General features: G+C 53.4%; 3 protein-coding genes across 3 annotated transcripts; 1 reads left to right on the top strand and 2 right to left on the bottom strand.

Annotated features, from left to right (window-relative positions):
* Positions 1-1,511, bottom strand: SODALDRAFT_300717 (hypothetical protein). Its single transcript, XM_028608887.1, has 2 exons — positions 939-1,511; positions 1-826 (listed from the first exon to the last, which is right to left on the bottom strand). Exons 1-2 carry the CDS (start codon positions 1,167-1,169, stop codon positions 74-76), a joined length of 984 nt encoding a protein of 327 aa, XP_028463128.1. The 5' UTR covers positions 1,170-1,511; the 3' UTR covers positions 1-73.
* Positions 1,512-4,773: 3,262 nt separating this feature from the next.
* Positions 4,774-7,532, top strand: SODALDRAFT_363137 (hypothetical protein; the record flags this gene model as incomplete). Its single annotated transcript, XM_028614534.1, has 9 exons — positions 4,774-4,896; positions 5,552-5,609; positions 5,671-5,719; positions 5,812-6,047; positions 6,098-6,479; positions 6,556-6,636; positions 6,715-6,894; positions 7,398-7,414; positions 7,474-7,532. The coding sequence occupies 9 exons, from the start codon at positions 4,774-4,776 to the stop codon at positions 7,530-7,532; spliced, it is 1,185 nt and encodes a 394-aa protein (XP_028463127.1).
* Positions 7,533-7,845: 313 nt separating this feature from the next.
* On the bottom strand, positions 7,846-10,105 carry SODALDRAFT_363136 (PLC-like phosphodiesterase; the record flags this gene model as incomplete). Its single annotated transcript, XM_028614533.1, has 4 exons — positions 7,846-8,588; positions 8,696-9,570; positions 9,919-9,958; positions 10,051-10,105. The coding sequence occupies 4 exons, from the start codon at positions 10,103-10,105 to the stop codon at positions 7,846-7,848; spliced, it is 1,713 nt and encodes a 570-aa protein (XP_028463126.1).
* Positions 10,106-10,583: the final 478 nt, after the last annotated feature.

The raw sequence follows: 10,583 nt of genomic DNA, 5'->3' as shown, positions 1-10,583 counted from the left end.
GGGCAGATCGTGCGAGTCTTCTGCGCCTGGCGTACGGGCCGGGGGTTTCCTTCTAATACGTGGAGATGCAAGCTCATGCTACGCCAAAGTACGTTGCCAGCATCCGCTCCCTGTGCGCCACCAGCCCCGGGAAGCGGCGCAGCAAGTCGGCGAGCCTCGTGTCGTTCCAGCATAACGCCTGGTCGAGGATGATATTTGTGTAAGCGAAGACCTCGGCGTCGAAGAGCCCGGCCTCCTCCTCGTCGTCGTCGTCGTCGTCGTCGCTAGAAGAGAAGAACGGGGCCGACGTCGGCCCACCAGTCTTGGTCTCGTCGGCGTCCGTCTTGCTGGCGCTGATTCCCTGGAGGAGGAGGGTCTCTAGGGCGGCGAAAGCGGACTGGGCGTCTGCGTAGAGGGCTTCTACGTCGAGGAAGCCCCGGCGGGTGGTCTTGAGGATTTCTGATTCGGCGGCGTGGCGAACTTGGCGGAGGAGGGTGGCGCGGACGAAAAAGGCGCTGGAGGTCGGGTCGACGTAGAGGGCGGACAGGACGGGGGTGTTGGCCGGGGTGAGGTAGAGGGAGTAGAGGAAGGCTGGGCGCAGGCGGGCATCGAGGAGGGAGAGGTAGGCTTCTTGCCGTGTTGAGAGTGGTTCGGCGAGGGAGCGGGGGACGGGAGATGGGGCGTGGGCGAGAACGTGGTTGAAGAGGGTGTCGCCGGACGGGATGGGCAGGTTGTTCGACGGGATGGCGGACGGAGGGGGGAGGAGGAACGGGAGGGCGCCGGTCGGCGAGGCGTGGTTCGTCGAAGGGGCTGTCGAGAAGGGGAGGCGGGCGATCTTGAGAACTGTCTGAGGTCGGAAGCTGTTAGCTGGGGGCGTTGGTCCATGATGGGGGGGAAGAAGGGTTTTTTTTTTTTTTTTTTTTTTTTTCGCTGCTGTCGTTGGGAGGGGAGGGACACACCTGCCACTTTAGACAAGAAGGATTAAAACTCGGAGCGCCGGTGCGGGCGCCATCCGGCGTTGTGAAGACATAGAGGATAGGAGTGTCGCGGTGCGTCTCGGAGGAAGGCGAGCGGAGCGGCAGGTCGTTGGGTGGGTACACAGCTAAGGGTACGCGGTTGAAGAGGGCAGCGATGGGACCCGGAACGGCGAGCAAGCGAGTCGGGGCTGGGGGCGCTCTTGAGTCGGGCATGGTGGAAGGAGAGGAGATGAGGGGAGAGAAGAGGGGGCCACCAAGCCTGGGCGGCTCTGCGCAGTCCGATGTGAGGCCGGGGCTCGGAAGGGGGATGCGGCTTCACACACTTTTGCCGAAGCGACGTATGTATGTATGAGGATCGTATATGTTGTACAAGGCCAAGCCGGATCAGGAGAGGTGCAGGTTAGAGGATAGTGTAGGCTTGTACGTTGTAGGCTGAGCTGCAGGGAGAGTCGCCGGGTAGGAATGCAACGGCAGCCGGGGAAGGGTGCCCGCGTACGTTGTAAGACGCAGCAGATAAGGCCAAGACTTGCAGTCCCAAGAGCGGTGTGGATGGATGGTGCGAGACTGGGTGTTGGGTCAGGATAGGCAAGAATCGTCAGGGTCCGAAAAGAAGTGGGGGGCTTTGGACGAGGTAATAGTGTACGAATACATAAGGGATTCAATAGGGAGACCTCACGTTTCAATATCGAGACCTCACACGTGACATTCTAGTGGGGCCATAACGCCACCGCCAAGATGCATATATACCGCACCTATTTTGTATGTACATATTATGTAAATAATCGTAGGTGATATAGTAACCAACTCAATCTCAACACTCAATCCTAATACTCAAATCTTAATACTTATCTCGGAGCCGTAGGCGGTTATTTTATGTAGGATATCGTGTAGGATATCGTGACTTAATATTATCGTGTTTTAGGCGGTTGGATTCAGAGTTACGGTGTAGGAAGTGATACGTTAAGGTTTACGATGTCGCCTGCGATTTTCTACATAAAGTGTACATACAAAATAGGTGCGGTACATATGTATCTTGGCGGCGGGTTCATGGCCCCACTAAAATGTCACGTTTGAGGTCTCGATATTGAAACGTGAGGTCTCCCTATTGAGTCCCATACATAATTATATGGCTTCTGCCGGGAGGAGAAGAAAGGTGGTGGTGGGTAGTGGTGTTGGTGAACGATCTGTCCCACTCGAGTCCCGGCTGTTACGACTTGGTGCGAATTCTTGCCTCAGGTTGCCAGTCTGGACGTACAGTTGTACGCACTTTCGTGCTAAGTCTTAGCGAGGTACCTAATAAGGTACGGAGTACGAAGTACGAAGTAACAACCAACCCGAACGGAACGCTTCTTCGTAGGGCTTCTCGAAGAACAACCACGTGGGGGTCAATGCCAAGAAGCCCGACCACAACAAGTCAAAATTTTGGTCCATGAGCAATCGCTGGTTAAAACTCGTTGATTCTGGTCCAGCAGATCGCATCCACCATTTTCCCGGACACATGTATTACAGAGTACACGTGTTCATCATACCCCAACGATAATTTACACGGCAATATATATATATATATATATAATCTTTCACCGGCTTACAAATGTCCGCTATGTAGGTCGTATTTTCTCTAATTAACTGCGTCGGCCGAAACTTGGGGCCTATGGCGACACACAAGAACTTCTAGCGAAAGTGCAACGTCGCTAGGAACCACAGGCTCCGGGAGCGGGTCTAGTGGAGGAGACTCAGAAAGGTCACCGTTGCGAGCGACCAAAGACAGAAAGACCGGTTTGAGGGAGAGGGGAAGACGATACTACGGAGAAGAGAATGTGAAGAGCTAATAGTTCTCTGCAAAGTAATGACTTGTATTTCGCCTTCTCGCCATCGCACTCTTGCATGACCCTACTTTATCTTATATTGACCAGACGCGTAACACGTGTGTACACATCTGCAAGATAACAATGCAGATCTGCAGATACGACAATGCGAAACTTCCGGAACATCTCAATTAATTACTTTTTGGCCGCGCTGGTGATGGCCTGTATTGAAGAGTAGAACCGGGAAACTGGCCCCATCGGCATCGCAGCGCAGCCGCAGCCGCAGTCCATGGTCTCTCTGTTCGTACTTCGTACACACTACCTGTCGTGTAACGGAGGGACCGGTAGCCCGGTTTCGGTGGTGTCGAGGGAGCCGGTGGTTTCGGATACATGAGAAAGGGGGCAGCCCCGGGTTGGGGGAAGTCATGGAGGGCAGACGCCGGATGAAGTTGCACGGCAATATTCACACCGAGGTTTTTAGTGGGGGAGACGAGTTCCTCTCTGTCTCCCCTCTGTCCTGTGAAAAGCGTGGGGAATGGCAGTTCGACTTGGGTGTGGGAGTACGTATTGCGGCTCCAGGAAATCAGAAATGTTCGAGAAGGAAAATCGAATGATGATTTTCCTACAGGTATTCATATCCGTGTACTCCGCATCCGTACGTTGTACACGTAGATTGATCACTTTTGCTTGCAAGGAGAAAGGGATGGGCTGGGCCATCACATCCCGAACCCCCCGGACGACTAACCGATCAGCCGATACACCGAACGAGGTCGATGTCACGGTGTCGGGACTTGGCCGTATGTACTTCGTACGGATACAACGTAGGTATGTACTCCGCACTTCGGCAGCCTGTACCGTTGTAGGTAGGGGACGCTGAGGCTCTTGGCTAGCAGCACTGACAGCACTGGGAACACTGGCAGCACTGACATATGCAATGGGCAGAATGTGTGTTGTCCATATTTACGGGTTTCCTGCTCCCGCCCCTTGTCCTGCGACGTGGTGAGCGTCGGAGAATTTTCCGTGACCTTTATGCAGAGGCCTGATCGAGTTTGAAGCTCTGCTCCGATGGTGGTAGGTAATTACCTAGTAGTACTTAGGTTGGGTAAGGTAGTTCGGACACCTACCTTAGTATAGATAGCCGTGCATTCATCCCGCTGTCTCTGCGTCTTACCTTTGGTTCTTTCATGCAAACCCCCCTTTCCAGGCTAAAGTCCCGTTGCCTTTGTTCGGATGCCGGCTTTTTCGGTCCCTCGAGCTCTCCTGTCTCCCATCCGTTATATCCGCTTTTGGTACGGTACTTCTGTACTGGGTAGCATTCCAGTAAATACATTAACATATGATTTCTGTCCCCCACCTCACATGTTAGATTCTCGTGACACCTGGCATCTGAGGCGGTTTACGAGCCGTAGATCCGAAGTCTGGAAGTCTGGAAGTCTGGTCAGATAAGCATCATGTGGGGGGAAGTTGTGAGCATGGGAGTTTTGGGCTGAAGATTTGGGTACACAGCCAGGACATACTTCATAGGTATGCACCACGTTCTTCGTCTCAATTTGCAAAGAGGTAACACCAGGAAATAAAGGGGGGAAAGGGGGGAGGGGAGAGGGAGAGGGAGAGAGATCGGGATACCGCATCTGGTAGTGGGGATGATACCGTCATAAGCAACTCACAGCACGTAGGTACCATACGTACGTCGTACGAATAGTTAAGGTACTTCGGAAGTGCCACAAGAAGGGGGAAGAGGTACGGATACAGATACATGATGGCAGTTCGGGGGAGACCCCCCACTTCTCCAATTCAAGTACGTATACCTTAACGGCACACAGATTTCCCACCCCCGAGAAATGCCCCGTTTCGCGTTTTCGCGGGAAGCAGAAACGAGAGCATGAGAATGAGTTGGGCCGATAATCGTGTACACGTAGTGTACAACGTACTGCCGCGGTTGATGGGTCTTGGCTATCATGTCAATCCCGGGGACATGACGGGGGTTCTTTTTGGGCTCGGTTTGGGTTTCCATGCGAGCCTATTGGAATGCTCGAATTCTCCAATCTGGACCTTTCTCCATCCCATGCGGGTCCCACTCGCCGGAGCTGTGGGACGACGAGAAGGAAGAAACAACGTTATCATCCGTTCATAAGGTATGAACCTTGCCTAGGTAGGTACTCTACACAATGTATTGGTCTGCCTATCAAGCAGCAAGTCAGTCGGTCCCCTTGAGCCGAAGCTCGAGACGACGGGCTGGAGATTGAACAGTCTATTAAGTCTCTCGTCATCGCCCACACTTTCATACTTCTCCGCTTCCTGATAATTACTTATTCTTCTTCTCCCTCCCCCCGCCGCAATTCCCTTTTCCCGGTGTTCTGTCGTCGAGTCTTCCAAGCCTTCACGTTCATCCAGCCAGAAGTGACCGTCCCGTCCCCCTTTCTGTACCTTGAATCAGGAATATACCGAACGTCACTACTCCGTATTATTGCCCAACTCGTCTCCCCCCGGGATCAGACGCTGAATCAAACAACGAGTCACGAATCATACCCATACCGCCCCTTCTCCAATACTTAAGACAACACATCTTCCAACCTCACACCCCGCCCGTGTTCCCCCGCGTCGCTTGAGACGCCAGTTTCATACATAAGTGTACTTCTCAGAACCCCACGCCACGCCACGCACTTTTGGTTCCGGGGCCCCAGACAAACCAACCACCACCCGCAAGCGACGGATATTACTAGTCAGACAACTTCGTCAGATCGCGTGGAGACGGCATAGGCATTAGGTTCCTGTCGACTCGGTCCTCAGCTGTCATACCTCCTCACCTTGGCGGGATTCGTCCAAAGCTACAGAGTATTTCAGTCAGGTCGCCCTGAATTATATATCACCAAGGCGCCCGCCCCCAGCCCTTTGGAACACCCGAACAGATATCCGGGCAGACTCGTCACATCAAGTTACCCACTTCCCCTACAAACTGTGATAGATTTCGATATCTGCGAGCCGCCCGTCCATACTCTTCTTATTCTTCGAACAAGGATATCTTAACACCACCCCCCCAAAGGGTCCAGGTCACTTCTCAACTTTTCCCGTCTGTTGGCACGCGACTTTTCATCAACCAACGGCGCATCCTCGTCCCTCTTCCTGCCCCGCTCCCCCCCACGATTTTTGACGCCCTTGACGCATCCCAGACGAAAAGGCAGCCCGCAAAGGGGCCTGTCACATTCTGCTTCACACAATCTTGGGGAACTTTTTATCGCTCGGATCCCCCCGTCCCCCCCCGCCCTCCACCCCCTGGAGAGCTTCTGTCTCGGATAAATACCTGATCGACGCCCTACTTGCCTGAATCACCTCCAGGGACGCCCGGGTCACTCGTCTTCTCTCCACGCAACGCGCTCTATTCTAACACAGAAACGCCTGCGCCATTCCGAGCCAGGCAATCCTCTCCTCTTTTCCGCTCTCATCGATCCACAACATTAACAATGAACGCTCCTGTCCACTCTCCCGCCGGTCAGCCCGCCGGCCGCTCGTCTACGGCCTCCTCGGCGACCTCGTCGTCTGCTGCCTCGGGCACACACCAGCCGCGCACCAGTGCTTCTTTCGGTGCCGTTCAGCCCGCGCCGGTTGACGTCAAGACGCACTCGACCGACGCCTTCCTTCGGGACTTTAGTCTTGTTGCCGAGGCTGCCAAGCGAGCCCAGATGGCCGTCATGGTGCGCGACTTTGAGAGCATCGGCCTGTAAATTACAGGCAAAAAAATATCCAAGTTGGACACAACGCCCCGTGTCAACTAGAGACACCACGGGTCATGCCAGAGCGGGGGTATTCATTCGACTCTCCTCTTCCCAGGACGCCCTCGTGCAAATCGCAAATCCCATGGATATCGGGGGCACGGGGTCTGCATCCCGTGGTATCATATCTATGCCCATTTGAGACCTACACACGGTCTATATACCTGCCCTCCTTATCTCTAGACCGCCCGGGTTTATTGGTTCCCCTTGGTCTAGCAGACATAACAACCCTCTGGCAACCGAGCCGTCGGATTCTCTCTTCCCACAACACTTCCAGTACGAGAACCCAAACGCGCCGCCTCCAGGAGAAGCTTTACCTTCTGGATCGATTTACCCCACCTTCGCCGCTACTCTCTCTGCATGGTCTTCCCTAAACCACGCGACTCTGGGCCATGACATCATTGCGCGGCTTCTTTTTTTCCCTAACGTCTTCGTATCAATTTCGTTAACAGCATATTGTGTATACAACATAGCATATTACGGGGTTATGGGATGCTACAGGTGACTTGAGGTCAACGGAGTTGGTTACTGGTTTTTGTTTCTTTCTTTTTTGTCCTTTTTCTCCCCTTGTTTATTCCTTTTTTTTCTCCTTTTTTTTGTTCTTTGTTCGGGTAATTCGAGGGGTCTTCATGCAGAGCGCGTGGTCAGTGGATGGATGATCCATCTTGCTTCTTCTCCTTGTGTAGACGACGATTGGATATACCCCATTTTAAAGCTGGGACAACTTCGGGGGACTTGAAAGACACAGAGTACCTTAAGACAGAAGTATGAGGGGATTTAGAGGAGGGGTCACAATCAATGCAATCGTAATAACTGCCCGTACTGCCCGATAAGATCCACTCTTAGCCACATCACATGGTGCAAAGCTCCGAACCAGCTTCCAGTACTGACGTGCGAGTTCTTCCGAGAACCTACCTCAGTACACATGCTGGTCGTCTACAGCTCCAACCTCGGGCCTGATGTTCAACCGGAGAGAGCCGAGACATGCGCTGTTGGCGTAGCGAAAATAAAATATAAATAGAGGGTCCTCCTCTCGGACAATGGGTATTTCTAAGCAATACAACTATGCAACTCCTCCAGGTAGGCAGATAGTTCGTGCAAGACGTGACAGGGCAAGTCTTCATGGAAGCCCCCTTATTCCTTCCAACCAATGAATTAGATGTGTGGAATCCAACAAAGCTGCTTGATGCCGTCCAAAAACCAAACGCCAGGCTCGTTTCTTTTCTTTCTTTTCTGTTTCTTTTTCAACAAGTGCCGCTTTTTCAAGAAGTATGTATGCCGGAAGAGTGCGTACAGTCCCGTCCACGTCTCCACTCAACCAACCATCAAAAGCGCAGCAAGGAGGGCGATCAACAGAGCCGCCGAGACACGAGGACGACCAGGGCCGGCGCTGGCGTCCTTGCCGCAGCACTCCCGGTCGTACGTCACATTGTTGAACATGGCGGCGACTTCGAAGACGCTCCCGGGGTAGCCGCCGTAGTTGTAGTAGTCGACGTTGAGGACGTTGGGGGGCCGGCCCCAGTCGGCGACGCAGCCGTGGGTGGAGGCGCCGAGGGAGCCGTAGCCGGTGACGTTGTTGGTCTCGTTGAGCAGCGACACGGCGGGCACGAGGATCGAGCCGCCGAAGAGGTTGTACTCGGCGTTGAGGTTGTGGTTCAGGAGGTAGAGCCGGTCGCGGGCGGCGTCCGGGCCCAGGCCGGGCGGGCGCTGCACGCTGCAGGGGAAGTTGCGGTCCTGCGGGTTGAACGGGGTCTCCCACATCTGGGAGAACTGGTCGAGCAGCCAGGGGTAGCGGCGCTGGTCGGCCATGTAGTCCATGAACATGATGACGCGCTTGCTGCGGATGATGAGCTCGGCTAGGGTGGGCCAGTCGTCGAGAGTCATGGGCAGGTACGGGGGCTCGTAGGCGTACTGGGTGAGGCCCGAGGACTCGATGTAGGGCGCATACAACGACGGGTCTGAGTGGTTGCCGTTGCCCAGGAGAATGGTTACCACATCGAAGGGGTGGGCTTGCACCCACTCCCTTACAGTGGTCAGCCATTGCGTGATGGGACCGGCTGTGCTCGGTAGAAGATTGGGTCAGCGCGTTCAAAAAGACGAAGAAAAAAGAGGGAAGGGGGGTGGGTCGCAACAGGATGGACGAAGGTTGGGCCGGGAAACGAACCATCAAGCATATCACACGAGGTGTGGCAAAAGTGCGGCTCGGTATCATTCGGAGCGAACTGAATCTGGGCCTGGAGGAAACGAACACCGTCGTTGAGCTGGGCAGTGACCTCGAGCTCCTGGTTGGAGGCAGCGTTTCCAGGACGCACAAAGGGCGAGTTGTGGCATCCGATATAGGTGATGTTGCTCCACTTGCGATCGCAGAACTCGACGTAGTTGTTGCACGGGCGCGTGTTGGTAGGTTGCTCGGTGGTGCTAGTGGTCGTGGGCGTGATGGAGAAGTTGCCGCTCAAGGAGGTGGTCGTGGTCTCTCGGCCGGTGATGACCGTGTAATCTTCGTGGCGCGAGATGGGCACCCTCGTGGTGGTAGTTGTGCTGCCATCAGACATGACAGAGCCTGATGGTTCGTACACATCGCCAGAGAGGGTGATTCTCGATGTGTAGGTCGTGTATGGGCCAGTCGGGGTGGCGGGTTGTGTGAAGAAGGTTCCTCCAGTGCCGCTGATAATGAGGAGTCCATCGGACTCACTGAGCTGGGCTGTTGCGGGAGAGAAGAGGGAGGTAAGAGACGCGGCGAGACCAAGGCATCTCGCCAGCCTTCTTGAGCTCCCCATAGCGACGGAGGGACCGAGACGAGTGCAAGCTCTTTTCCAGCTCTTTTCTCGGCAGTGGCCCCAGAAGGCGTGGGAGACGGACTCGAAATGTTTTGACGGCTGGCAGAACTTGATGGCACCCTTCCGGCTAAGATTTGTCAAAGGAAAAGATAAGTGGAGGCATGAGAGAGCATGCAGCTTGGGTGTGGTCGGTCGTAAGACGGAGCTGTTTGGATTGATGCTAAATGTTGGTATTACAGTAAAAGGTGAGGTGAGATTGACGCTGGTGAAGTCAGAGGGAAGTTGCTGTTTAGGTACTTTATTAACTTATAAGCCATGACATTATACTTTGTAAGTACCTTACGGATAGGGGTCCAGACTTAAGTTCTTCAGGTACCGAACCCGAACGGTCAACACGCCAACTGGTGCAGGCAGCGCTACCAAGTAGGCGCTAATCCAAGCGCTATCTTTATTTAAGGTTTCTCTCCTCTTCTGTCCCTTGTTCTCTTTTCTTTTCTTTTCTTTGTTTTCTTTTCTTTGTTTTCTTTTCTTTGTTTTCTTTTCTTTGTTTTCTTTTCATTTTTCTTTTCTTAAACGAAATACGATGTGCAACCCGGCTTTCTACGCTAACCGCTTCTTCCGTTTCCCCAGCTTGCGCGAGCTGTTCCAGGCTACCATGCAGTGCTTCGTAGGTATTGGACATGCCAAGTCCGCCAGACCAGATCCCTCAGACTCTTACCCACGCACTGCCACCGACCCGCACAAGTTTCAAACGACTTGGGCCACTGGCTGAGGTGAATGGCTGGACGCGTGGTCATTTTGCCAAGTATTTTAGAAAGTGATAATACTTGGTACATACAGTGAATGTGTGCCGCACCATGCATCCTTACGGATGCGAAGTACACTGTACGGAGACCGATATCTGTATATTATCTGCTATATAGGGATGGAAAGCTTGTTTATGCCAGCGAGATCGGCTTTTAACTTGAGGTTCAAAAGGAAAATGATTCTTGGACGCTGGGCCCACCGTATGTCAGGTCAGGTTGCTGCCCAATTGGTGATCCTATGCCAGAATGGGATGACAAGTCTTTCGAATCCAACGTTTATCGTCATCTGACGACTAGGCCAACCTTGTGAAAGACGATGCTTCTTCTTCTTTTCTGTTCTTTTCTTTTCTTTTTTTCACTTCTTAAATTAGGTACTCCGAGAGACCGGCCACACAGATACTCTATCCGGAGTACATTTTCTGTAGGGAGTGTACACGTGTAGATGATTGAAGTCGATATTATTTCGCTA

This window comes from Sodiomyces alkalinus (assembly GCF_003711515.1).
Source record: "Sodiomyces alkalinus F11 unplaced genomic scaffold SODALscaffold_11, whole genome shotgun sequence".
In the NCBI taxonomy this organism is placed as follows: domain Eukaryota; kingdom Fungi; phylum Ascomycota; class Sordariomycetes; order Glomerellales; family Plectosphaerellaceae; genus Sodiomyces; species Sodiomyces alkalinus.
This window is presented reverse-complemented; position numbering and strand designations above follow the sequence as displayed.